The sequence below is a fragment of the Apium graveolens genome, chromosome 9 (genome assembly GCF_009905375.1).
Source record: "Apium graveolens cultivar Ventura chromosome 9, ASM990537v1, whole genome shotgun sequence".
Classification (NCBI taxonomy): domain Eukaryota; kingdom Viridiplantae; phylum Streptophyta; class Magnoliopsida; order Apiales; family Apiaceae; genus Apium; species Apium graveolens.
In genome coordinates, this window is record NC_133655.1 from 271,104,973 (window position 1) to 271,131,117 (window position 26,145).

The 26,145-nt window shown below is 35.4% G+C and overlaps 4 protein-coding genes across 5 annotated transcripts; 2 read left to right on the top strand and 2 right to left on the bottom strand.

Annotated features, from left to right (window-relative positions):
• Nucleotides 1–1,479: 1,479 nt before the first annotated feature.
• Nucleotides 1,480–3,933, top strand: LOC141683754 (subtilisin-like protease). The gene has a single exon (XM_074488506.1). It carries the CDS (start codon nt 1,550–1,552, stop codon nt 3,758–3,760), a length of 2,211 nt encoding a protein of 736 aa, XP_074344607.1. The 5' UTR covers nt 1,480–1,549; the 3' UTR covers nt 3,761–3,933.
• A 165-nt stretch (nt 3,934–4,098) lies between these two features.
• On the bottom strand, nt 4,099–5,686 carry LOC141686332 (cytochrome P450 76T24-like). Its single transcript, XM_074491373.1, has 2 exons — nt 4,798–5,686; nt 4,099–4,707 (listed from the first exon to the last, which is right to left on the bottom strand). Exons 1-2 carry the CDS (start codon nt 5,677–5,679, stop codon nt 4,099–4,101), a joined length of 1,491 nt encoding a protein of 496 aa, XP_074347474.1. The 5' UTR covers nt 5,680–5,686.
• Nucleotides 5,687–6,105: 419 nt separating this feature from the next.
• On the bottom strand, nt 6,106–11,400 carry LOC141683752 (uncharacterized). 2 transcript variants are annotated; one of them, XM_074488504.1, is made up of 6 exons: nt 11,244–11,400; nt 8,749–10,407; nt 8,513–8,663; nt 8,269–8,416; nt 7,925–8,170; nt 6,146–6,589 (listed from the first exon to the last, which is right to left on the bottom strand). In XM_074488504.1, exons 2-6 carry the CDS (start codon nt 10,394–10,396, stop codon nt 6,314–6,316), a joined length of 2,469 nt encoding a protein of 822 aa, XP_074344605.1. In that variant the 5' UTR covers nt 10,397–10,407; nt 11,244–11,400; the 3' UTR covers nt 6,146–6,313. The 2 variants fall into 2 exon arrangements, with proteins under 2 accessions (XP_074344606.1, XP_074344605.1); XM_074488505.1 differs by lacking the exon at nt 11,244–11,400 and having other exon boundaries at nt 6,106–6,589; nt 8,749–10,428.
• Nucleotides 11,401–12,762: 1,362 nt separating this feature from the next.
• LOC141686333 (uncharacterized) lies at nt 12,763–13,377 on the top strand. Its single transcript, XM_074491374.1, has one exon. It carries the CDS (start codon nt 12,763–12,765, stop codon nt 13,375–13,377), a length of 615 nt encoding a protein of 204 aa, XP_074347475.1.
• Nucleotides 13,378–26,145: the final 12,768 nt, after the last annotated feature.

The window sequence follows — 26,145 nt, forward strand, 5'->3', positions numbered from 1 at the left end:
GACAAAAACCCCATGTTGAAACATCCTCCCTGAACTTAGAGACATAGGCTAATAGCCAGACTAGCTATGAAAAAATGCCGCCACCAAGTCCCCAACTAAATACCATAGCTAAGGCTCCTGCTTAAAACAGTATTATTGTAACACATGCTATGTTTGTTTCCAGATGTAATTTAGGATCCTTTTGTTTGTTCCTATTAATTTTAGTTGAAACTTATTTATAAATTTCCTCGTTCACTGTTTGGGTAATTAAAGGAATTTATAAGTAATTTACAAGTTAAATTGTAAAAAAAATTAAAGTGTTTACTTATTTCAAATTTTCAATTACAAATGTGCAATGTGCACTTAAATACAAATCCATTTGTAATATTGAAATTAATGTTTAAATTTGCGTTAAATATGATATTTGTTTTGAGAAATTATCAAAAATAATAATATTTCTAATTTTTTTTGCAATTTTATTGTCTTCTGTTTTTTTTTGCAAAAAACGGAATCAACTAAAATCAACCAAAATCAAGCGGATTTGTAACTAGTTGAATCGAGTTTTTTTGTTGCATTTGAGGTTGCATGTAATTGCAAAAACTCGTCGAATGTTGCATCCAGTTGATTTGAGTTGCAAAAAACCGTATTTTTGCAGAAAAAAAAATGAAAAATAGTATTTTTGAAAATAAAAAGATATTTTTGGACTTTACTATTTTTTTAAAAAGCCCATTAATTTTCTCGAGGTTACCTCACTTAGGTTATCCTGAAATTATAAAAATTTCCCATATAAATATAAATAAACGAGAGTCTTAGGAGTAATTACAGAAGATTATATACCTTTACAATAAGGGATTTTCTATGATGTGTGCAAAAGCACACATTAGTCACGAACTCCCATATAAATGGGTTCTTCTTATTAGTGGTTGAATAATAAATATTAATGGCCCCCTGCATTCACATCAATTCACCAATAAAAAAAATCATTTTTATTAGAGTTAGTGACTAATGTGTGTCTTGGGCACACAGACCGTTACAATAAAAGCCCCCGAGGAACGTTCTTCTCAATCTTTATTCTCAATTTATAAATACAATGTATATAATGTGCACTGAAAACAAATACAAATGCAGTTACAATACCTTTTTTTTGGACATGTGATATTACTGGGATAAGGTCAACTCGAATGAGTTAAACGAAAAACAATCGAAAAAATTATAACAGATGCTCTAAGAAGAGTCTCAACGGAAAATTTACAATAGTCTTAAGCATAATCGCCACCGTAGATAGATTCTATGTACATTATCCCTTTACTTTTAACGTAACTCGACTGTCCTAAAATCTCAAATAATCACCTTTTCGTAGCAATACCTTTAATTCTAACACTACTTACCCGTCCTAAAACCTTGTGTAATTACCTCGGTGAAACCAACATTTTCGTATGATCTGCGTATCTTCTTCAACCAAACAAAAGTAGAATGATAGTTATTAAACTTAACTCACTTGTGATGATACTATAAATACTTGCATTGTAACTGAGATGACTTCTAACAAGAGGCATAACAGTTCTTAAACATGACTTTCTTTATCTTTCTCAGTGTACTTTGCCTTTCAAACCTTTTGTTTCCCACCATTGCTCAAGAATCAGCCAGTTTAAGGACCTACATTGTCCATGTAAATGTAGTTGATGACACGGTTTCATCCAACTTCGAAAACCTTGAGAATTATTATAACTCATTTTTGCCACAGACAACTTCAAGTTCTAACCAGCAGTCACGCATGGTTCACACTTATCGTAACGTTGTTAATGGCTTTGCTGCTCGGTTGTCAAACGAGGAAGCTGAAATTATAGAGAACAAGGAAGGAGTTTTGTCGATTAGGCCACAGATTGTGTACCCTTTACACACAACTCATAGTCCTAACTTCTTGGGACTGCACCAAAACTTGGGACTTTGGAATGGCTCGAATTATGGTAAAGGAGTGATTATTGGTCTTTTGGACACTGGAGTTACCCCTGATCATCCTTCATTTAGCGATGATGGTGTGCCACCTCCACCTGCTAAGTGGAAAGGGACCTGTCAATTAGAGGGCACTGCATGTAATAACAAGTTGATTGGTGCGAAAAATTTTGTTGCTTCAGAGCCTGGCCCTCCTATCGATGAGGAAGGCCATGGAACACATACAGCTAGTACTGCAGCTGGAAATCTTGTAAAGGGTGCTAATGCGTTTGGCATGGCTAATGGTACGGCTTCTGGCATGGCACCTCTTGCTCATATAGCTATGTACAGAGTTTGTTCTGAGGGTTGTGCTGAAAGTGATATATTGGCTGCAATGGATGCTGCTGTGGATGATGGTGTTGATGTTCTTTCGCTGTCATTGGGTGGACTATCAGCCCCTTTCTATGCTGATGGTATTGCTGTTGGAGCATTTAATGCTATTCAGAGTGGGATTTTTGTGAGTTGCTCAGCAGGTAATTCTGGCCCGCTTAATACTACTTTATCCAACGAGGCTCCTTGGATTCTCACTGTTGGAGCTAGCACAATTGATAGAAACATAAGAGCAACTGTACTTCTCGGAAACAAAGATGAATTAGATGGTGAATCACTCTTCCAGCCAAAGGATTTCCCTGAGACTTTGTTGCCACTTGTTTTCCCTGGTTCAAATGGTGATCAGGATACAATATGGTGTGCTGAAGGTTCACTGGACAACATTGATGTTAAAGGAAAAGTAGTTTTATGTGAAAGAGGAGGTGGTATAGCAAGAATTGCCAAAGGACAGACGGTGAAAGATGCTGGTGGAGCTGCGATGATACTGATGAATCAAGAGATAGATGGAGAAAGTACATTAGCTGATGCTCATGTTCTTCGAGCAACACATGTGGGCTTTCCTGTTGGAGTATCAGTAAAGCAGTACTTAAATTCAACCTCATCCCCTGTGGCCACAATCCTATTCAGAGGAACTGTAATTGGAGTAGATTGGGCACCTCAGGTTACATCTTTTTCGTCCAGAGGGCCCAGTTTTGCCAGCCCCGGAATCCTAAAACCTGACATCATAGGCCCTGGTGTCAGCATTCTTGCAGCATGGCCGGTCTCTGTTGATAACGTAACAACTACAAAAGCAACATTCAATATGATTTCTGGCACATCGATGTCTTGTCCCCACCTTAGCGGCATTGCTGCTTTGCTAAAAAGCGCCCATCCGACTTGGTCTCCAGCTGCCATCAAGTCAGCAATCATGACCTCAGCTGATCAGCTGAACCTAGACAATAATCCTATTATTGATCAAAATAGATTGCCTGCTGACTATTTTGCTATTGGTGCAGGCCATGTGAATCCTTCTAAGGCCAATGATCCTGGGCTTATCTACGATATCCAGCCTTCGGATTACATCCCATACCTGTGCGGATTAGGCTACACTGATGACCAAGTTGCAATCATCGTTAAGGGGGTTGTTAGTTGTGCGAATGAAACAAGCATCCCTGAAGCTCAATTAAACTACCCTTCTTTCTCCATTGCGTTGGGTTCCTCTGCACTAGAATTCTCTAGAGTTGTGACTAATGTTGGCGATGCTGTTTCATCTTACACCTTAAAAATCGTTTCACCGCCTGGTGTTGCTGTTAGTGTAACACCATCTAGCCTGGACTTTACGAGCGTTAACCAACAGCTGACATATAAAGTGCAGTTTAGCCTGTCAGGTGATGTTCCCAAGACTCCATTTGTTCAAGGATCACTAATGTGGATGTCTGGTAAACATGTGGTGAAAAGCCCCATCTCCGTGACGTTTTAGTTGAAAAGGCAACAGAGGATAATGTGCTACATTTCATTCAATCACCATGTTTTAGAGATCTGGTTGGCCTTATGTTTTTGATTGGTTCTTTCTTAAAGATCCTTTAATAATCCTTGTCACTTCTTAGATTAATAAGCTAACTTGATACATGAATGGAAATGTCCTTAAATATTGAATACGAAATACAAAGTTGATTTTTGTGCGGTTAAGTTTGAAGACAAATATATTCCAATGAAATTGTACAGAAAGATTACACGGATTTTTTTTTATAAAATCATATACTTTTCTTTTACAATCTACATAACCTCAATTACCAGTGAGATTGTTGCAAGTCTAATTCAAGGTCTTGCCATCTTAGGAACTGCAACAAGTGGCTTTGCCTTCTGTAATGTTAAAGAAAAAGTTTCACTCATGTCCACAGGTTCCGTTGATCCATTGGGAAGCTTCCATTCAAAGTGATACACAAGAGATGCTATCATCAAGCTCACCACCCTATGAGCCAGTGGCATTCCAGGGCACATTCGACGCCCTGAACCAAACGGGAGGAATGAGAAATGTTGCCCCTTAAATTCGATTTCATTTTGCAGGAACCTCTCTGGCATAAAACATGCAGGCTTGTCCCAAGTATTTGAATCTCTAGCTATGGCCCAGGCATTCACCAAAACTTGTGTATTCTTAGGTAAAATGTAATCATTTATTTTTACATCTTTTTCGGTCTTATGGGGAACGAGAAAAGGCACTGCAAGGTGCAATCTCATTGTCTCTTTAACAACAGCCTGCAAGTAGGGTAATCGTAGAATCTCTGTTTCTTCAATTGTTCCTTCTTTCCTCACCGTCTCACAAATTTCATCACGTAGTTTCAACATCATCTGTGGATGGCTTATTAGTTCAGCCAACGCCCATTCAGTTGTAATGGTACTTGTATCTGTACCAGCTAGAAATAGTTCCTGAAAAATGAAAGTTACAAAAGAAATTAATCTATGGGACCTGGGAATTTAAGTACTAGTTCAGTATGCTAGGGGATCAAGAAATAATACCACTAGAAGAACTTGAATATGTTTTAAGTAAAAATCAGATTGATTTTCTAGGCTAAAATCAAGCAATGCATCTAAGATATCTCCATGTCTTGTTAAACCGGAGTTTCTCTGTTTCTGCCTCTGGTCAATGAAATGATCACACAGTTGTTCAAGACAACCATAAGCAGCCTTGGCATTTTGCCTTGCTCTTTGAGGATCCATACATTTAACACAAGGGAAATAGTCAGCAATATCGAATTTTGCAGTAAGTTTCATTATACTGGTTACTGCGTTTCTAAAACCATTCTCATTTCCTAACTCATATTCATCCACATTTGCAGAAAAACACGTTCTCGACATCATATTCATAATGGTTGTGAAGGCAGTTCTGTTTATGCCAACAGTACCTCCCTTCGTGCAAACTTCCCTAACATGATGAACCATTTCTTGGACAACGTCTTGTCTAATACCTCTTAACATGTCTAGGGTTTTTGAGTTTATCAAGCAAGAACCCAAGACTCGACGTATAAGTCTCCATTCTTCACCTATTGGCAACCATGCCACAGCATGAGATGAATGCTCTAGTTCAGTAATGGCATTGGGTACCACTCTGCCAGAAAACGCTTCGTCCTGTTTTTGAAGAACTTGTCTTGCCATTTCTGGTGAGGAAACTACTACACTAGTTACATTTCCTTGTTTAATAGTCATTAATGGACCATGTACTTTAGCAAGATTGGCCAATGACTCGTGGGGTCTCGGGCCAATATCGAACAAGTTACCGAAGATAGGAAGGCCTCTTGGACCTGGAGGAAGATTTCTCCGATGACATAATGCTCTAATATGGAAGATTATAAGCAAGAAAAGCAGGATGGAAAGAAGAGAAATGAACAAGATCATGTCCATGAATAGCAATAAGGTGCTTCAATAGAGTAGTAACTTCACATATTTATATACTTGAATGTATGTTATGGAATCCTGAAACCTATATAAGCACCTTGTTTTCATGTTCAATTATGATTGCATTAGTGTTAAGTAACATGCATCTGCTAAAATACATCAATGATCAATTTGTTATCTTGGAGTTAATACAATGGATTTAATTAATTAGGGAGGTAAAGAGCTGTAAAGAAATGGCTAAACTATTCCAGATGTACCTTTCACATACCTGATGCTGCTCAATAAAATTGAAGATATCAAAAAAAAAATAGTTTACTTACAAGACATAAAATATTATAATTTGAAAATTTTCAAATTTCATAGGGACAGATCTATATTTTCTTTATCTATTTCAGAATACTTCTAAATCTAAATAAGAAATGGCGAATTGGAGGCTTTGTAATTTGTATATATATTCTGATTATGGATTCAGTAGAGAAACTATGTCCTTTCCTTTATTGTGGAACTACACCAAAAAGAGATTACAGGCTTGTTATACTTGTACAAAGAGCCTAGTTTTTCAACAAACTGAAGTGTTAGATCAGGCCATCTGGTTCAAGCTAAAATAAACTCAATTATATGAATACTAAAACCAAGTTCCTCATAGTCTTGCATTGATTTTGTTTAAGCCTAAATCGCCAGTATTTATAGATAAAGCAGCATTTCCACCATGTTCTGCCCCGTCAGCTGATCCTGTACTAGTAGCTTGAGAACAGAGGTAAGATAACGACTGCAGCCATGAAACTAGAATAGGTTTTCTAATAACATCATCAGATTCCGCAACTTGAGCATATAGGTCATTGAGAATCATGTTTTGTCCCTCCTTGGGAAGCTGCGCAGTCAGCTGTGCTAGTAGCTTCATAAGACTTGGTAGGACCTGTGGGAAACTCAAATATTTATTCACCAAGCTGTAAAAACTAATCTATCTATACTATTATATTAGTTAAACCCAACACAAGATAATCCGGTGTTCTGGCCCTAATGGGCTTAAAAAAGAATATCACAAAATTACTATTTCAATCAAACCGACCCATATAACCACACCATCTGATATTTTTATATATCATAGAAATTCAATTTTAATCCAATTGGGCTCAAGAAAGCATATCATCCAAAAAATAATGTCAACCCATGTCTCCATTTTTCATAACTAAAATAGAAAATTCTAATTTATAAAGAATTCTACTTCTATACTATCATGTGGCATTACAAAATTTAAATAGTATGCATACTATTAAACATAGTCAGAATTGTAAGGAAATTATCAAAAATACTATTATTCCTAAACTTATTTACGGATCTTCTTTTATTAAAATATTTGCGAAAATACAATTTGCTACCAAAATCAACCCAATGCAACTTTCTTTCATATGATTTGCAACCATAAGTAACTCGATGTAACTTTCCTTAACGTTTTCTTTAAAAAGTATTGAAGTTGCTTCTGGTTGCATGTATTTGAGGTTGTTTTGGAATATATTTTGCAAAAAAAATTATCATATTTTTGAAAAAACCTCAAAAATACTAATGGGTGTAACAATCTGTGCTATTAGATCACTAATAAAATTATAAACTATGATTTACAATAGACTCTTATTAGAAATATATAACATATTATTTTGAATCATATCTGTAATATTATAATTTTATTTTTATCTAAAATTTCTGTATTACAATACTATTATCATATATAATTCTAACAAATATAAATTACTGTCTGTCATTAAAAATTTAAACGAACCCGCTTATAAGCTAGTAAGGCATAAATCTTTTCCAGACACGTTTTCTTAACTCTCTTCGCAGAGTCCGGTTCAAACTTTATCTTGCACATCAGCAAATTAACTGTACTATTAACATTTGATGTAAATTATTATATTATATTTACTTTAGAACTCACCCCTATAATCTATCTAAAGTTCACAAAATTGCAAGATATTGTTAATCTGAAATTTAAGGAAATGCACAACACAATTCAATTTGAATATTTTACATTCAATGAGATTGTTTGTCGGACAAACCCAAATAGTTATATTTTCATATAAGTAAACCAATTTATATTATAAAAATTAGTGTATAGAGATTAACCGAAACAGCTAAATTTATTAACCAAAACACATGACCAGATTGGCTGGTTTCACACGAGTCCTGAGTTGAAACACTTCACATTCTCCTTATAGATTTATCAATCAAAAATGTACAGCACATATTTTCTTACTTGTATGTCAACCAGCGAGAGAAGCCGCATCAGCAGTTCCAGAAGTTTCTTACAGGGCTCTACCTCTTCTTGCCAATTTGTCCACGCCTCATTGTCGTCAGCCATGATTTCACTGCAAAGGTTATTAGTTCTTTCAACGAGACTATGAATACAGTAAAATGTTGATGGACTTCCAGCAGGAAGATATCGAACCAATGCAGCAACTCCAGAAGCCATTCCCTCGAAAGGAGTAAGCCCTGGATAACCCTATAGATCCATCAAGTCAGCAAATTAGCAACAAAGCATTCACCGCCAAACTCCCATCTAACGTATTAGATTTAAATATTTTTCTGGATAGTGGATACCTCCAGGGACCTCTGCATATAGAAGAAAACGAGTTGCTCCTTTAATGATAATCTTTCTTCATCGTCAGCATCCTTTGCAGAAGAAACAAAAGCCATAAACAACGAGTGTGATGCCCGGGCAACTTTTCCATTTGGATGTCCCATGTATCTGATTGATTATGTAATAAGGAACCAACATCTCTTGAAAATGTATACAATTCGATTGTTTCTTTGTTTAATGAAAGGTAATGCTTAGTGAGGATACAAGAACATTGTTGGTGCCACCAGTTCCCGAAATAGAGAAGGTGGTACCTGTTCAATGCAAGTGGGAATGACCCGAAGGTAAAACAAGATCCGAGCTGTCTGTACATCATCCTTCGACCACATATAGTCTATTTTATGCAAGCTGAACGATCCTACAAGTAAAAGCTATGTTATGTAATTATCTGAAGGATGTATGCAGTGCAACAACATAAAACGTGCCAGAATGAAGTCACGTACCATCTTTATTTATAAGTTGACTGTATGAAGGGATAGATTTTACAAACGAAATGCAAGCCGATTCATTTTCCTGGACACTAATTACAACCTTTCTGATTGTGTCCATATACTCGGATAATCTCATTCTCCGGAAATACTCAAAACAAGAAAATGCAATTAAAATTTTGACGGAAACTTCCAGTTGAGTTTCTCGTGAAGACCTAGAGTGTAGCCTCTGTTTTGTGACTTCCAGTGCAAAAACCACAACCATAAGGAATGCAGATTCGGCAATTTTTTCCAAATTCCCAATCAACTCAGCCTCGATCCCTCTAAGCACTAAACCCACTTTGCGATGCAACAAATAGACATCCTGACAGTACTTCCATATATAATTTTCCACTATACTCTTTGTCCCTTCATCAGCTGAGACATACTGATTGCAGAAAACAGCACTTATAGCACCTGCTTCCCTAAAGATGGCACTGTTTAAGTGCTGGTTTACCTCATCAATTGTCACACTTGTTGAATTATTATGGTAATTCTCCAAAATCTTTGCATAGAAACGTTGTAGAGGAAATATCACATCTAATAGAGCTGAAGAAAGACACATAAGCAGAGAGACCTGAAAAGAGACAGGTCCGCTTCGGGCCAAAGCTAATGATAAACAATGTAACAGAAGATTGTTTCTCGGTTGGCTAGCCAAATTGTTACAACCTTCATTCCTAGATATCAAGTTTCTAGCAACACTCCCGATACATTCTTCTGCAGAACTTCTTGATTCCATTAGGACACGTGATACCGATCTACTGGAAGCCCTCAGTATCCCAGCAGCAGCCATGAGCACCGCAAATGAAGCATATGGTGGCTTTGAAGTTTTCAAAATCTCTCTGGTAAGAACACTAATTTTCTCTGAAGAATGCAACTTAACAAAGCCGTAGAGAACCCATTCTATAAGATGCAATATCATGAGACCATCCGATACACTGCCAGAAGATCCATCTTTTTTATTCCATATATCAAAAAAGGAATCCAGGATTCTTACAAGATGAAGAGTTCCAGAAGACAATAAAGCGTATCCAGTTCCTGCAAGAAATTTTGCAGTATGCCCTCTACTTATAAAAATATATGGATACTCTTCCTGTAATAGTCTGCTGAGCAATTCCAAACAATCCGTTTTTGACTTTTCAGAAGTGGAAGGCACGCACGAAAGAGCACCCGCAAGTAAAAAGGCTTCAGAGTAGAAAAAAGGGCTCTGTTCTGAATCAATATGCAATGAGAAAAGGTGATGAAGAATGACAACAGCCGAATCAATAAGCACTGAGGATGGCTTGGAAGACTTTCTAACCCAGATATACAGAAGTCTGAGAAGGAGCGAATAGGATTCTTGCGGAACTGAGAGGTCTTTTGAGGACAGAATAAAAAGTAGAAGTTTTGCTTGTGGGTCTGAGACATAAACGGAGGATTGGGAAGTATATAAGACTTGTAAAGATTGAAGATGACACGGTTGGAAGGAATTATGTTTTAGGGAGTCCCTAAGATCACCCCATGCTTGAATGATGGCTCTCGCTGATGACGAAGAAGATTGTACAGAGCGGATGTTGCTGCTACCAGCACTGTTAATAGTAAGCCATTCCTCCAGGAAGAGGGTTTGAGCTTGTTTAGCCATCATACAATTTCAGCCTGTAGATACGAAAACATTCTTATGATCCCTAGAATTCTTCACCTAAAAATCATTAGATATAAACCTAAAACTCATTTCTCTTTAAAAAAAAATCATTAGATAGATTTATAACTAAATCAAGACTTGATGATGCACCTATCCCGAAAATTAAATGCTGAACTCTAGCTCCCCATTCATTTATTTATATCTAAATTCTCAATGTTGCTTAAATTTGATAGTTATTTGCGGATACTACACATGACCTACATCCCCCACCTCATTACCCCTCAACTACGTTCCTATCCTTTTTCAACGCAAAATGAACTTAATTAAAGCATCAACAACTTTAATTTTCTTGCAACTAGCAGTAATCAGCCTCGTAAATCATTTACTCTCCTACAGTCCCGTCTATTTTCGTAAGACACCTTGTTAAAACTAATCTTAATTTTCTTATTAAAAAATTGTCCATTTAAGCTCTGATCACACTACTCTCAATGTTAATTGTAGGGTGTAGCAAATTAAGCTCCCGAAAAAGTGCTCTACGTGTCCAAATCATTACCAGAGCTAAATTCCCAATTCTCCACAAGTAAATTTCTTAGACAAACATTTCTATTTACACTAAAGTTCTAAACTTTATTGCAATTTATACTAGTTATTGTCCCTAATCAGTTGCAAAGCACCATAAAAACAGAAACTTTATACAAAATATCGAAACAACCCGAAAACACCAACAAGAAAGTCTCTTGGGAATTCAATCAAACATAACAAGTGCAGAAGTGATTATAAACAACACAATCAAAAAAATAAATTGATAAAAAAAACAAGAATTAATAGGTGAGAAGTGAATTATAAGTACCTTTAAAATTAATAAAGATAGAATTCTACAAGAAGGGTATTAGCTCCTCCGATGTAGCAGCATCTTCAATGATGATGATGCAATAAAGATAAATACAGTATAAATGGGTCGTTTTTTATTTTTTTCAAGAATTGCTATTGACTGTTGTGTTTGATGATCATATGGGCACAGAGAGAATCTATTTTGCGCAGTAAATAATGATTTATCTCTATTTATTTATTAATTTTTAACTAGAAATACATTAAAAAAAATATTCTTTTTAAATAATTACTCCCTCTGTCCCATCCATTTCTTTACAGTTACTATTTTGGGCCGTCCCATCCATTTCTTTACATTCCAAAAATAGTAAGCTTTTAATAATATAAAACACTATTACACTCACTAACTTCCTCCACTCTCTCAAATCTATTATTAAATAGTAATAGGTCCCACTACTTTAACCACTTTTCATCATTTTTTATTACTTTACCTACTTTTATATATATATATATATTGGTCTCCGTGCCCACCAGAGATGTAAACATCCTGGTGGGACGGAGGGAGTACAACCAAACATATCCCACGTATCTAGTAAAATCATGTTCCGGGAGAGTTTGTAATTTGTTTTTTAACAAATTATGAATTTTATTATGTACACATATATATATAATAAAATTTCATTTAAAATATGATTTAGGGTTCATGTCGGAGTGGACAGATAATAATTCCTCATCCCGTTAAGTCACCGAAATTTTCATATATTTTTTGTTAAAATATTTGAATAAATATAAAGTGATGTCAAAGCGTATTGAGGAAGTCTCTCAAATCTTGCTGAGGAAGACTTGCACATCTTCTTAAGAAATAAAACTTAATCAGACAGACTTGTAAAACTTATCGAGAAAGACTTATAAAACTTATTAAGGAAGACTTGCATTACTTAATGAAGAAGATTTGAATAACTTATTTAGTAAAACTTGTAAATCAACTACTATAAATAACAAATTTAGCTAATGAAATGAGATACAATTTTCTCTTCATATATTCTATTCTCCTATACTTCCTCTAAATTAAACATAACTAATATTTTCAGTCAAGGTTTATAACACGTTATCAGCACGAGTCTCTGCCAACTGAAGCTTTATTCTCGAAAGAGTTACGACTTATTCTGACCCACGAGTCTCTGCCAACTGAAACTTTATTCTCGAAAGAGCTACGACTTATTCTGACCTACGAGTCTCTATCAACTAAAACTATTTCATAAAAGAGGTACGATTTCTTTTACTCATTTTACTCTAATTATTATTATATATTTATTTATATTACTGATTGAAATCTATAAAGATGGCTATGCCGTCAAATAATACTATAAAGATAACTCTGTCGTCAAGTAATACTACTATAAAGATGGCGCTGCCGTCAAGTAATAATCAAAAGTTTTCTGGCCGGCTATTCCGTCGTAACTTTTGTATAAAGTTATTATTTCAACTTGCCTGTTTAAATATTATGTGACATATTATATCTTATTTAAAATCTATTCAGAATGGCGAATCTTACAAAATTAGAGTTTGTTGCCTTGGATGTTTCGGGGAATAATTATTTATCATGGGTACTTGATGCGGAATTACACCTTAGTGCTAATGGCCTAAAAGATACTATTGACCCGGAAAAAATCCCAACTGTTGAACAAAATGCAAAAGCAATTATCTTTCTTAGGCATCACATCCACGAAGATCTAAAATCTGGATACCTCACTATCAAAAATCCACCCACCCTTTGGAATAATCTCAAGGATATATTTGATCACCAGAAACTTGTTCACTTGCCATCTGCCCGATATGACTGGATTAATTTGAGATTACAGGATTTCAAATCTGTAACTGAATATAAATTTGACCTTTTCAAGATAAGCTCAAAATTAATTTTATGTGGTGAAAATATTACTGATGCTGAAATGATTGAAAAGACTCTCTCAACCTTTCACCCCAACAGTATGATCCTGGCTCAACAATATAGGGAGCGGAATTTTCAGAAATATGGCGAGCTGATATCTCTCCTTCTTGTGGCTGAAAAGAATAATGAGTTGCTACTGAAAACTCATCAGATACGTCCCACAGGCTCTGCCCAGTTACCTAAGTACATAACACGTCATTCCTGAAGAATGAACGTGGAAAATGGCATAGAGGAGGACGGGATTATGGACGAAACCGTGGACGTGGAAATTTCTGTGGTCGGTTTCGCAATCAATATCATTTTGGCCACCTGAAATGACAACGTGATGGTTACAACTCTGGACATTGAATTCTATATGTTGGCCTCCAATTGTGCATGTCACCACCATAGAGAGAGAGAGTTGTCATTCATATCAGTTCTCACTACTGCTGTAGTCCAAAATTCATGCAGAACATCCAGATACAGAACAAGATTTGCAGTCAAAGCTCCCGCAAGATAAGACTCGGCCAAAAGTTTCACAAACCCCTTGAAGCTGTCAAGAGCTTGGTTAGCATCAGTAAAAGCGAGATAGTTGGTTCCTTTCTCTAGAATAGAGGCTCTTGCAACATTGAGTGCCATCGTTGATTGATGAGAATGAATGGGTAAGAATTTTTTTTGAAAAAGGAGTAAAACTGAGAGAGAAATCGGTTTTTGCTTGAGAGGCTAGGTCACTTGAGATATCGAAAATTATAAGTATGTATATGTATCGAGAAGTCTGGGTATTTATAGTAAAAGCAAATGACTTGTCGAGAACTCAAAAATAGACGTTTGGAATTTGTCTATCGAGAAGTCATTTTAAGAAATGAAGTACATATCGAGAAGTCATTTTAAATTACTCTTATAGAGAACTAAAAATTGACTTATCGAGATGTCAAATAAATAACCAGTTTGTCCAAAAATGGACTGAATTAATTCCAACTTTTATTTGAATAAATTCAAAATAAAATCAGAATAAATTTTCCAAAAGTATTTTATTAAAATAATTTATTAAATTAAATTATTTCAGTTCCGAGTTATTGATAAGTCAAAAATTGTACCTGTAGAGAACTCTGTGAATAAACACTACTAGAGAACTCTACAATGACTTATCGATAAGTCATAATTAAGCTTATCGAGAAGTCAGTAAATTGACTTGTGGAGAACTCACTCGAGAAGTCTTAAAATGACTTGTCGATTAGCCAGTTAGACTTATCGAGAACTCAGTTCTCTATATACTTTTGATCAATTTAATTCTGCCTTGTGTTAATTTCACATATTAAGAATGTAGATCAACAACTGAGCAGTTTACTTAGAATTTGAAGAATTCCAAGTTAAATTTTGAATGTTGAAAAATAAATATGCAGAGATTTCTGAAATATTTATAATTCATATTTCAGTTAATTCCAATTAAATCAAATAAAGATTGATTTATTATAAATTAATCTGCTGCAAAACATTAGCTGAGTTCTTGCCTTAGGATGAAGAATTAAGCATTCCAATTTCACCTATAAGTCTAGTGAAAGTTGCTTCATCCAAAGGTTTAGTAAAAATGTCAGCTAATTGTTTTTTTGTTGGAACAAAAATGAGCTCAATGGTACCATTTGTAGCATGTTCTCTAATAAAATGGTACCTTACATCAATGTGCTTTGTTCTAGAGTGATTAACTGGATTAGCCACTATAGATATAGCACTAATATTGTCAGACATGATAGGAATTTTGTGTAACACTAGGTCATAGTCCATTAGCTGATTTCTAATCCAAAGCACTTGAGCACAATAACTTCCTGCAGCTATGTATTCAGCCTCAGCTGTAGAAGTTGATACAGATTGTTGTTTCTTGCTATACCAGGATACAAGTATTTGTCCAAGAAATTGACAGCTTCCACTAGTACTCTTCCTGTCAACCCTGCATCCAGCAAAATCTGCATCTGTGTATCCAACAGCTTCAAAACCAGTTCCCTTAGGATACCATAATCCTAAGTTTGGAGTTTCCTTCAAATATCTGAAAATTCTCTTCACAGCCATCAAATGTGATTCTTTTGGATTGGCTTGAAATCTTGCACACAGACATGTAGCAAACATGATGTCTGGTCTACTTGCTGTTAAGTAAAGCAATGACCCAATCATCCCTCTATAGCTTGAGATATCTACACTCTTGCCCTTTTTATCTTCATCCAGCTTTATTGCAGTAGACATAGGTGTAGATACAGGTGAACAATCAACCATACCAAACTTTTTTAATAAATCCCTGACATACTTAGTTTGGCTGATGAAGATACTATCACTTCTTTGACTGACTTGAAGTCCAAGAAAGTAACTCAGTTCCCCCATCATACTCATTTCATATTCACTTTGCATAAGCTTGGAGAATCTTTGGCAAAGCTTCTCATTTGTAGAACCAAAGATGATATCATCTACATAGATTTGAACTAGGATCATATCATGTGACCCCCTCAATCTCAGGGTTAGGAAATGAGGACCCACACACCTTTAATCTACTAATTAAATCAGCATAAACCCCGATTTGCTACTAACAGGATCAAACAGGATAAAGTATGAGACAAGATTACAATTACCAACCATAAAATATAACTTACAACCCCAAAATAAATCCAAATAACCATAGTCGATCCCGGCTTGGAACCGACTGATAACCCATTGTATCTTTACAACTCTCTGGCTAAGCGCTTGCTCACTCATAAACATTACTACCTGCTCTGGCAACCAGAAGCCCTCAACACAATAGGGACCACCAGGTACGCTCTTACGAGCAGTGCGCCTAAGCCTGTCCATCTTCTTGCTTAACTGTCATGGTTAGATTAAAACAAAACATTTGAGTATAAAACTCAGCAAGTAACTAAACAGCAGTTCTATGATATAAAATCCACAATATACTTTACTGATCTCAGGGCATTCTACTTTATCAATTCTAGGTGGCAGATTTCTATTTTCAGGTTATGCAAAGGGGCTATGAAGAAGATTTTTGGGCTTTCAAGGAACAAGACTCAAGGCAGGGTGAAAGCCGACATTCATCACAAATCATTAACAGGATCACAAATGATCTTTCGAATGGAAAGCGACAATCTTTTCATTATAAAGAATCAATTATAAGATCAACAGAATTACAAATTCAGGGCTCTTGAGGTATAAGCTTCACAATATCACAATCAACTCTTTTCAAAGCAATATAAACCATTTTCATTTTCAAAGAATCAATTACTGAGTAGGAAGTTTCAATTCCTTTTAAAAATCAATATGTAACCCTTGATTGGACCACTTCATCTTTCATTTCATAATAATAATACGGGTGATCAGCCCGTACCGACCTCCATCCGATCTTTAAGGTACCAATGACATAATTTCAGCCTTAAACTGGACTAGCCCCGCTAGCCTCTTACTATGACTGAACTAGTCCCACTAGCCTCTGACGTCCCAATCCAATCCATCAGGATTTCGTTTGGAAAACCTTGAGTTGGAAAAAGGTAGGTTTTCTAAATTTATTTTATCATTACCAAGAATATGAAATCATTCAGACTCTTTCAAGTCGGAACTCATTCTTAAGTTCAATTTCGAGAATTCAAAGTTAAGGGAATGAATCAGGAATAAGCAAGGTTCAATTCTAGGGATCTTGAATTAATGATAACAAGGTACTCAAGTTAGGAAAATCAAAACCGTTTCAAGGATCAATAGGGAAATAGGTAATCAAGGAATGAAGCATCATTATAAAGGGTTCGTAAAGGTACTTATAGGGTTTATAACAGTTCATGGTATAACAAATAATTAGAACAGGAGAAATGGGTTACCAAAGGGTTGGATTAATAAGCTTATCAATAACAATTTCACAAGATCAAAGACAGGGTATCTCAAATTAATAACAGGGGTTCATTACTTTAACAGTTCAATACTCTACATGGCATGAACAATATCCTCTCTATAACCATTTACACAAGTAATTATAGTTACTTGCCTGAATTCGCTTTCCTGTTTCACGAAGGTTGAACTACTGCCACCTAGTATACCTTTCCCTTTCCTAGCCTGAATGCCCTCACGTTCTGAATCTACAATCAAAACCAAAACCTTAATTAGTTTCTCAACTCTCGTTCCCAGAACGTTCACTCAATACAATAGCTCGATTATACTCTTGACTCGAACTATACGAGTATAGTTTATATACACATGCACATAGCACATAACACATTCCTTTTTCGTAACCTTTATATCTTTATATACTCAATAATCAACTTATACTCGCTTAACCTTGACTATTCTTCACTCAAATGGTTATAACTCATACGAGTACACAATTTATTCATAACTAAATCTTTACGACCATAACTATCACTTATAGCTTTTAAAATCAATCAATTTCCACTTTATCTCACATAAACATATAGCAAAATCAAAAACCTTTAAAAAGAATCATTTTCCTCTCTTTTATCATCAAAATTCGAACCCAAACATACACATAATCTCTAAAAATTACACATGCATTCACTTAGCATTCACAAAACACAATTCAAGGATCAAACATTGACATGCAAGCATCATAATTGCATAAAAACTTGAGATTATTCCAACACTCATCCCTTTTTAACTTATTTTTAACTTGACATTTACATGCAAAGCCATACTTTAACATGCATCCAAATTTCCATGTCGATTCTTGCTAGTAACTAATTCAATTAGCACATAAATTCGCAAAATCCACTTAATCTTCCTTTACCATAAGATCCATTCGGATTTTTCAAAAGAAACACACATGCTTAGATAAATTTTGACATGCATTTACTAGAACCATCTCGAAATCACACCTATAGCTCGTTTAAACACACAAGTCGACTTTAATCCCTTAAGATCAATCAAGAACACCCGAAATTTCCAACAACCAAGACATGCATTATTTGGAGTTCTTAACTACATCTCAATCCATTTATTCAAGAACCTCTACAATAAATCAATCAACAACTTATTTTCATCATAAAACCAACTCAATAAACAAGAACCATTCGGTTTTCAAGCAAAACAATACATGCAATTTCTATTTTGATTCTTTAAATCATTAACTAGTCAAATCCCTTAGTTACTACTAAGAATATACATGAACAAGACATTTTCATCAAAAAACAATCACATTTATTTTCTAAAAATCAAGGACTCATTCGGGTTTTTCAAGAAATAACATATGCAACTACCGAAAATAAGTTTTAGGTGTATTAGAGCTCAGTAATTATATCATCACTCACCACCGGTTCACCGGAGTTCATCACCGGTGGTGGTGGCTTCACGGTGGTACCCTCATTCGAGGGTGTCCAACCACAAAGCCCCCGATTTCTTCTAAAAAATCACAACAACAAACACATGCAATACATAATCATCACAAATTCTCATCATCTTGATTTTATAAAACAAGAACTCGGCAAAACTGAACCTACACACACACACACATCCGCATGCAAGTACCAAACCACACATGCAAGTGGATCAAAGCTTATAGATAGAACAAGGATGAAGCTCTATGGAAGAATCCATAAAAATCAAGTGAAGAAGAGAGATGTACCGAGAGAAAAAAGAGAGAGAGACTTCGAGAGTGAGAGAGAAAAAAAGAGAGAGGAATGAGAGAATGGGAGAAAGGAGGAAGTGGTCGGGTGAAAAAGAAAGAAAAGGGGTGGGGAGGTGGTTTTTATAAGGGTTTGGCAGGGGTAAAATGGTCATGTGCCAAACTTTTTAATTTCCTTTTCTCCTTTCCCTTTTTCTTTTTATCAACGATTGCATTTAACACAAGATAGCTCTCTCTAAAAATATGAGAATGAAACGAATAATAATTTAAAAATCTAGGTCTCGAAATTAGCTTTCTAACCATTACTCATAATAAACTTTTGAGCGTACAGTTGATTTTATATGATTTTTACAAGTTTGTGCTAATAATAGCATTTTAATACATAAAAATCATTTTAAAATGCAACGATCATGAAATAAATCTGTCTATCATTTTTGGAAAGTTTATAGGACTATTCTGAAGATAACAAAACAAATCTCATGCCTTTACCTTACTCAGATAATTTTATAAAAATGTGCGAAGGTTAAATAAACCTTATTTAAATCAAATAATTCTCTTAAATCCGTAAAAATATTAACAGATCACGTAATCACGCATACAGACAATCAAGCACATATACTCACACATCACAACTCATGTATGATCATAACATTTTTCCCTTTTTTTATTATTATTCTTCTTTATGCGTACTGGGTCACGTTCTGCCTGACGGCCCGACGCTCAGCATTTTAATTACGCTTCACAATTACCTTTACCAATCGACACGTCACTAGAACGCAATACTTTACTTAAACATTCATTTCACATAATATCACATAATTCACATTTTAAATATTTTAATTCCTTTTTAGGACGGGTTCCGTTCTACCTGACGGCCCATCAACACAGCTTAACTCCTAGCTGACTCTTTAAATTGAAATGCTTCTATTTACACTCCCAGATACTAATGTACAATAAAGACAATTAATCATCACTTAATCACATTATTTATAATCACGGCACATAAATCACACTTTATTCGCTTAATTACGTCACAAAATTCTCAGTCGTCACATATCCTCACCATGTTTCTTGTATAAGAGAGTCTTGTCTATGGTACCTCTAGTAAAACCATGCTTCAGTAGGAATTCTGACAGTGTGTCATACCAAGCTCTAGGTTCCTGTTTTAGTCCATATAGAGCCTTGAGTAACTTGTACACAAAATTTGGAAATTCTGGATCTTCAAAGCCAGGTGGCTGTTGCACATAAACTTCTTCTTCTAGCTCATCATTCATGAAGGAACTCTTGACATCCATTTGATATACTTTAAAATTTGAATGTGCAGTTATTTGATATACTAGAAAAATCCTTATTGCTTCAAGTCTTGCAACTGGAGCAAAAGTTTCATCATAATCAATTCCTTCTTCTTGTGAGTAGCCTTTTGCAACCAACCTTGCTTTGTTTCCGGTAACTATACCATTTTCATCCATCTTGTTCCCGAACACCCATTTTGTTCCAATTATGCTTCTATTATTTGGTGCAGGAACCAATTCCCAAACTTTGTTTCTTTCAAACTGATTCAGCTCTTCCTGCATGGCAGATTTCCAATCAGGATCCAGTAGAGCTTCATCAATTTTCTTAGGCTCTACTTGAGACAGAAAACATGCATGGAGGCACTCATTAGCAGTTGAACTTCTAGTCCTCACACCAGCAGTATGATCACCAATAATTGCTTCTCTAGTGTGACTTCTATCCCACTTCCTTGTATGAGTTTGTTGACTTGTGCCTTCATCATTTTTTTTTGTTAGTATGACTGCTAGATCCTTCTTCTCTTTCTCCTCCTGAGTGTGTGCTATCAAATTCAGGTATTTGAGATGAGCTTCCACTTCCATGATTTTCCCGTTGAGTAGTTTCTTCATTAATCATCTGTTGTACATCAACTTCATCTTCCCCGTCAAAATTACTATCAATGTTGAGGTTTTCAAATGCAAGGGCTTTAACTTCATTATCATCAAGGCATTCCAAGCCTGGACACTTGTCATCATCAAAAGTCACATATGTGCTTTCCATAATCTTTTTTTGATCAATCACATAAACTTTGTAGGCTGTTGTTTACAATGAATATCCCAGAAAAATTGCTTCAAAGACCTTTGAGTCAAATTTTCCCACATATTCAGAGTTGTCTTTCAAAATGTAACACTTGCTTCCAAACACATGAAGATGCTTTACATTAGGTTTTCTTTTAGACATGATTGCGTAAGGTGATTTGCCATGTGCCTTGTTAATGAGATATTTGTTCCGAGTGTAACATGCAGTGTTAACAGCCTCTTCCCAAAAACTTGTCGACAACTTGGCATCTTGCAGTATTGTTCTAGCAGCTTCAACTAATGTTCTGTTCTTTCTTTCAATTACTCCATTTTGTTGAGGTGTTTTAGCAGCTGAGAATTCTTGAACAATGCCTGTACTTTTGCAGAATTCACTCAATGTTGCATTTCTGAATTCTGTTCCATTATCACTTCTCAATCTTATTACACAATTGTAATCTTCACCCTGTTTTTCTATCTTCTTGATGTGCTCAATTATGATGTGTGGAGTTTCATCTTTAGAGTGCATGAACTCTTGTAATATCCGAGACATATCGTGTAATTATTTTGCTATTATATAATTATTATGTGTGTTCAGTATCTATTCTGTGAGCTAATTGTTAAGTGTTATCTGTACTTGAATATTCAAAAATAGTATTAATTGAGTATTTTAATTCTTATATGTCCAAAATAAAATATAGATAATTGTCATATCTTCCTAATTATTTTTATGTTGGTTTATGGATTTATAAGAATCATATGAAATTTCTAAAATCTTTTTCCGGGTAATTAAAATCTATTTTATAAAAACGGGAACCAACTGACGTCAACCGTTGTTACGTTTTTGGAACCCGAAACTCTTTCGAGAACTCCTTCCTAACCTAATTGTAATATTCCGAGCATTCTCCATGTTTCGACTTTTTCGATCCGGCGTACGGTTTGTCATGCACGGGTCTCGGCGCAACATTTTCGATACAATATTCGTTTCGGTAAATCAATAAAACCCGTATTTTCAATAAACGGGAGCTTTTTATTAAACTATCCCAATTATCACTTCGTAATACGTGTAACCAGGCGCTGAGACCAAGACCGCAGTACAAATTGTACTGATTTGGATAATTATCCCGAAAACCGATACCGTTTGGATCAGTTTTTACAAATAAACGTACCGTTTTATATCCGGAATGATCCAACGGGATACTAATTTTTTGTAAATATAAATAGCCTTTTTCCATATTTTATTTCGTATCAAAATCATTTGCAGACAGATAATTATATAATTTTCAGAGAAAAGCCCTAATTACATAAACTGTTATAAGAATCAAACAGCAAAACGAAGGCGTTACCGATCTCTGTTTTCAAAGCTTGAGTAATCAAAACGAAGGATTTGAAGTGTTCTATCAGATTCTGAGCTTTATTTCACTGCAAGAATTATCAAGGTTATTTTTCTAAAAATTTATTTATTTTCGAATTTATTTTATTAAAAATATGAATTTTTGTTCGGATGATTGTTTGTATGATTTGATGATTGCATGTTGTAGAGCTTGTTTTCCTGATGATTTTCATATGTCATACGTCTGATTTGGAGTTCAATAACATGTTCAAATTTGAGTTTGATTTTCGAATTTTAAAATTAGGGTTTATAACCCGTATGAATGTTCTTAATTGAAATTTGGGGGTTTCTTATTCTATGATAGATTGATGTTGTGTTATAGTGGGTTGTGTTCTCTGTGAAATGTGCAATCTAGTCGTATAAGTTTCATGAACCAACGAGGTCTGTAGAGAAGGGAGTTGTGTTTTGAAGTTTTCCGATGTTCGCCGGAAACTGGGAAATTTCACGGCCAAATTCCGGCCAACTCAGGGATTGTTAGGATGAATTGATTGCATGGTTGTATTCCTGGCGTTGTGTAGATGTGATCTGGAGGTGTTGGTGGGGTGAGGACGCCGGGAACGTGTTCTCCGGCCACCTCATTGTTTTCCGGCGACGGGGTGTAAAAATTGCAGTTTAGTACCCCAACTTTTGAAAACGATGCAGTTAGGTCCCTGAAGTTTCCAGACTTTGCAAACTTAGGATTCCTGTTTATAAAATGTTTAAAAATCATATTTCCTATTTATTTTTATTATAAAAATTCGTTTTTAATTTCTGAAAATTCTAAAAATTATTATTTTAATTCTGAAAATTATTTTTAATTGACAAATAAATCTAAATTAATTAGTTAATTAATTTCAGTTAATTTATAATTGATTAATTGGTCAATTAATTCGAAAATTAATTGATTAATTGATTTAATTAATTATTAATTGATTTTAATTAATTATTTAATTAGATTTAATTATTTAAAAATGATTTAAAAATTCTGAAAAATAGTTTCGAGCTTTAAAATATTATTCTAAATTATTTTCAAGGCTCGATAATTATTCTAAAATTATTTCGGAGTCAGAATGGGCCAACCGAACCCTGTTTATTAACCCGAAATTGATCCAACGACCCGTTTTAATTTTGAAAAATGTTTTAAAAATTATTTTAAATACCAGAAAGCCTATTTATGACCCGAGACTTCTTTATAAATAATATATCATTGATTACGTGATGTATTATGTGCTATATGTGACTTGTTAATTGACCATCGGTCTATATATTCGGTGTTTACTTGATTATTGCATAACTTTCAATCCGTTAATCGGATTTGGGTAAAACGAAGGGTAGATAGAAGTATGTGTTGAATAGAATTCTATGAGTAAATTATTGATAGATGCTTATGATATGTGAGCAGAAGAGGCAAGATGTAGAAAAGGGAAACAGGTAGTTGAAGAGTAAAACGGTTGTGATTGGAAGCGAGTACAGTGTAGTAAGCTAATACCATGCAAGTGTTCTGAACTTTCTCGAGATATTGTAGTACTTGATAATCATGTGATATTGCAAGTGCTTTGAAGTACATAAACCTAAATCCTGATTTCAGTTATTGTTCTTGAGCCATGAATCATATTCTTTCTAATCCATTGATTATTGTATACCCAAACAAGAACCACAAATCTACGATACTACTCCACAAATACATGCAAACAAAATCCCAAACATTGAACTGAATTACTTGTACATTCAATCATTGCATCCTATGCTTTGAAAGCCTAAATCTTTGAAACCCTGAAATGTTGATTCCTTTGTTATTCAATTCTTTCAATACCCAGCATCCAAGCTTTTAAATTGCCTTATTGATCCTTACAAGGAGTGAAACCCTTTCATTGTTAAACATTTATTGTTGTTAATGATTTCGGTTATTGTTTATTATTGCATATTCTGTTATTATGTTAGAATTGGATTGTTTTTATAAAATTGTGGACCAGATTCGTGGTCAGACCATATAATGGTCAAGTTAGGCCAATGTGTGCCTTGGATCCAGTAGTTAGAGCAATGCTGTGTGCCTTGCTCGGGGTTAGTGCGTGACTGATCAGCAGCCTAACCTTGGTTTTTAAATTAAAAGTATAATATCCAATTCTAAATCATAATCCATTGTTCACTTGATATCATAATCATATTTACCTGATGATCATTATTCTCAGTTTTGTCATTGTGACTTGCTGAGCTAGTTAGCTCATTTGTGCGATGTTGTTTATATTCTTTTCAGTTAAAAAGGAACCAGTTGGTAAAGAGGATCCCCAGTCCAGCGCGAGAGCTAGGGGTTCAGGTTGAGGAAGCTGAGCTAGTAGGCTTCTTTTGGAATAATTTAAGTTTGTAAATGTTTGTAATAATGTTTAATACTCAGTTTGAGTTTAAAATAGTTGGGATTTGAACGGTTTATAATATATTAGTGTGTTTGGCTTGTGTGCATACTTTAACCTGTTGCGGTCCGTGGTGGTTGGTAAGTAGGGTCACTGCATATATTATTATTATCTTTATTATTGTTATAAACAGGTTATAATTAAGGTGTGTGGGTGGACCCCAAACTTCTGACCCGGGTTTGGAGGGCGCCACAGGTTTGGTATCAGAGCTACATGTTATAAGTCACTGACACAAGCCTAGGTTGACGGGAATGGGTAGAGGGATAGGATTAGAAGTAAGGTATAGGATGATAGAACGTCGAGAGGTTGAGTGTTATGGTAGAACCGGTATTAGTATAGTTTGCGTCGTGGTACGAGATTCTTATATTACGATATGATTTCAGATAGTAGAGATGGCCGACTCTTTTATTCCCGTATCAGTTGATCACTCAGAGCCTTCAGTTGGAGCACCAGCATCGGATCCACGTCCTGTGATTCCACCAGCATTGGCTATTCTACCTCCACCGGTGTTGCAGCCCGTACCATTGCAGGCTATTCCACCTCCAGGCATGAGGCCACCTGTTAGAGGACCCCCACCTGCTGATTCAGGTTTTACTAGTCATTCAGTCACAGGAGTACCTTTCCAGTTCTCTTCCTATCCTGTTCCATATCATCAGTTTGAGGCTTGCCTTATGGAGCAGCAATTCCAACAGGGTCAGATCCAGGAGTTATTGCATATCATGCGTACCAGAGAGATGGGGAGTGGTGAGAGGCGACTTAGGGAGAGGGTCCAGGCGTTTCGCAGAACAGCTGCTGTGAGGATTGATGAGGCTACACATGAGGACATCACCCCTGATTTCCTAGTGGAGTGGGCTAAGTGGGTTCTAGAGGAGCTTGAGGAGATAGGAGGTCCAGATTTGCCATGAGTTAGAGATTCTGAGATGAAGATGCTGAGCAGTGTTGTTATGATTATGTAGTATGTACAGTAGTGTGTAGTGTGTATCAGTAGACTCTTGAGTTGTATTTATAGACTAGCGAGGCTGACTAGTGAGTAGATTGTTGTACCCTTTTTGCTTTTACTTTCGAAGCGTCTTTACGCTTGTACTACCTAAAACTTTTGATCTATATATCAGTACCTTTTCTTTTCCAACACTATCATTTACTTTATTGCACCTGTTTTATTTTACCTTATTTATTGCACCAGTATACCCTGTGATACCATGTACCCTGTTTTCTATAACTGTTTATATTCTGTAAAGAAGCATGCAATTTACTTAGTTACAATTGTTTTCAAAAAGAGATATTCCTGTTTTACAAAACTTTTCTTTTATACAAAGATTTGATTCAAAAGCTAAATAAATTGATTGATTCTTTACAGAAAATGCCTCCCAGAAGAAATACCCGCACCAACACCCAGAATGAAGAAACCAACAACAATAACAATAACAACCAATATGAGACAAACCAGAATGTGAACCCAGGACCCATGGACCCATGGACCCAGCAATAGCCCAGATTCTTCAAATCTTGGCCCAACAAACAGTTCACCTGACACAACAACAGCAGAGACAGACCA

Bases quoted from the DNA above. Each gene is read 5' to 3' on its own strand.
- LOC141686332 (XM_074491373.1), bottom strand. From the start codon at position 5,679: ATGGACATGATCTTGTTCATTTCTCTTCTTTCCATCCTGCTTTTCTTG. The intron at 4,708-4,797 runs GTATTATTTCTT...TTCATTTTTCAG, and splicing joins ATATTCAAGTTCTTCTAGTG to GAACTATTTCTAGCTGGTAC.
- LOC141686333 (XM_074491374.1), top strand. From the start codon at position 12,763: ATGGCGAATCTTACAAAATTAGAGTTTGTTGCCTTGGATGTTTCGGGG.
- LOC141683754 (XM_074488506.1), top strand. From the start codon at position 1,550: ATGACTTTCTTTATCTTTCTCAGTGTACTTTGCCTTTCAAACCTTTTG.
- LOC141683752 (XM_074488505.1), bottom strand. From the start codon at position 10,396: ATGATGGCTAAACAAGCTCAAACCCTCTTCCTGGAGGAATGGCTTACT. The intron at 8,417-8,512 runs GTATCCTCACTA...ATAATCAATCAG, and splicing joins GTGGCACCAACAATGTTCTT to ATACATGGGACATCCAAATG. The intron at 8,171-8,268 runs GTATCCACTATC...ATGGATCTATAG, and splicing joins ATATGCAGAGGTCCCTGGAG to GGTTATCCAGGGCTTACTCC.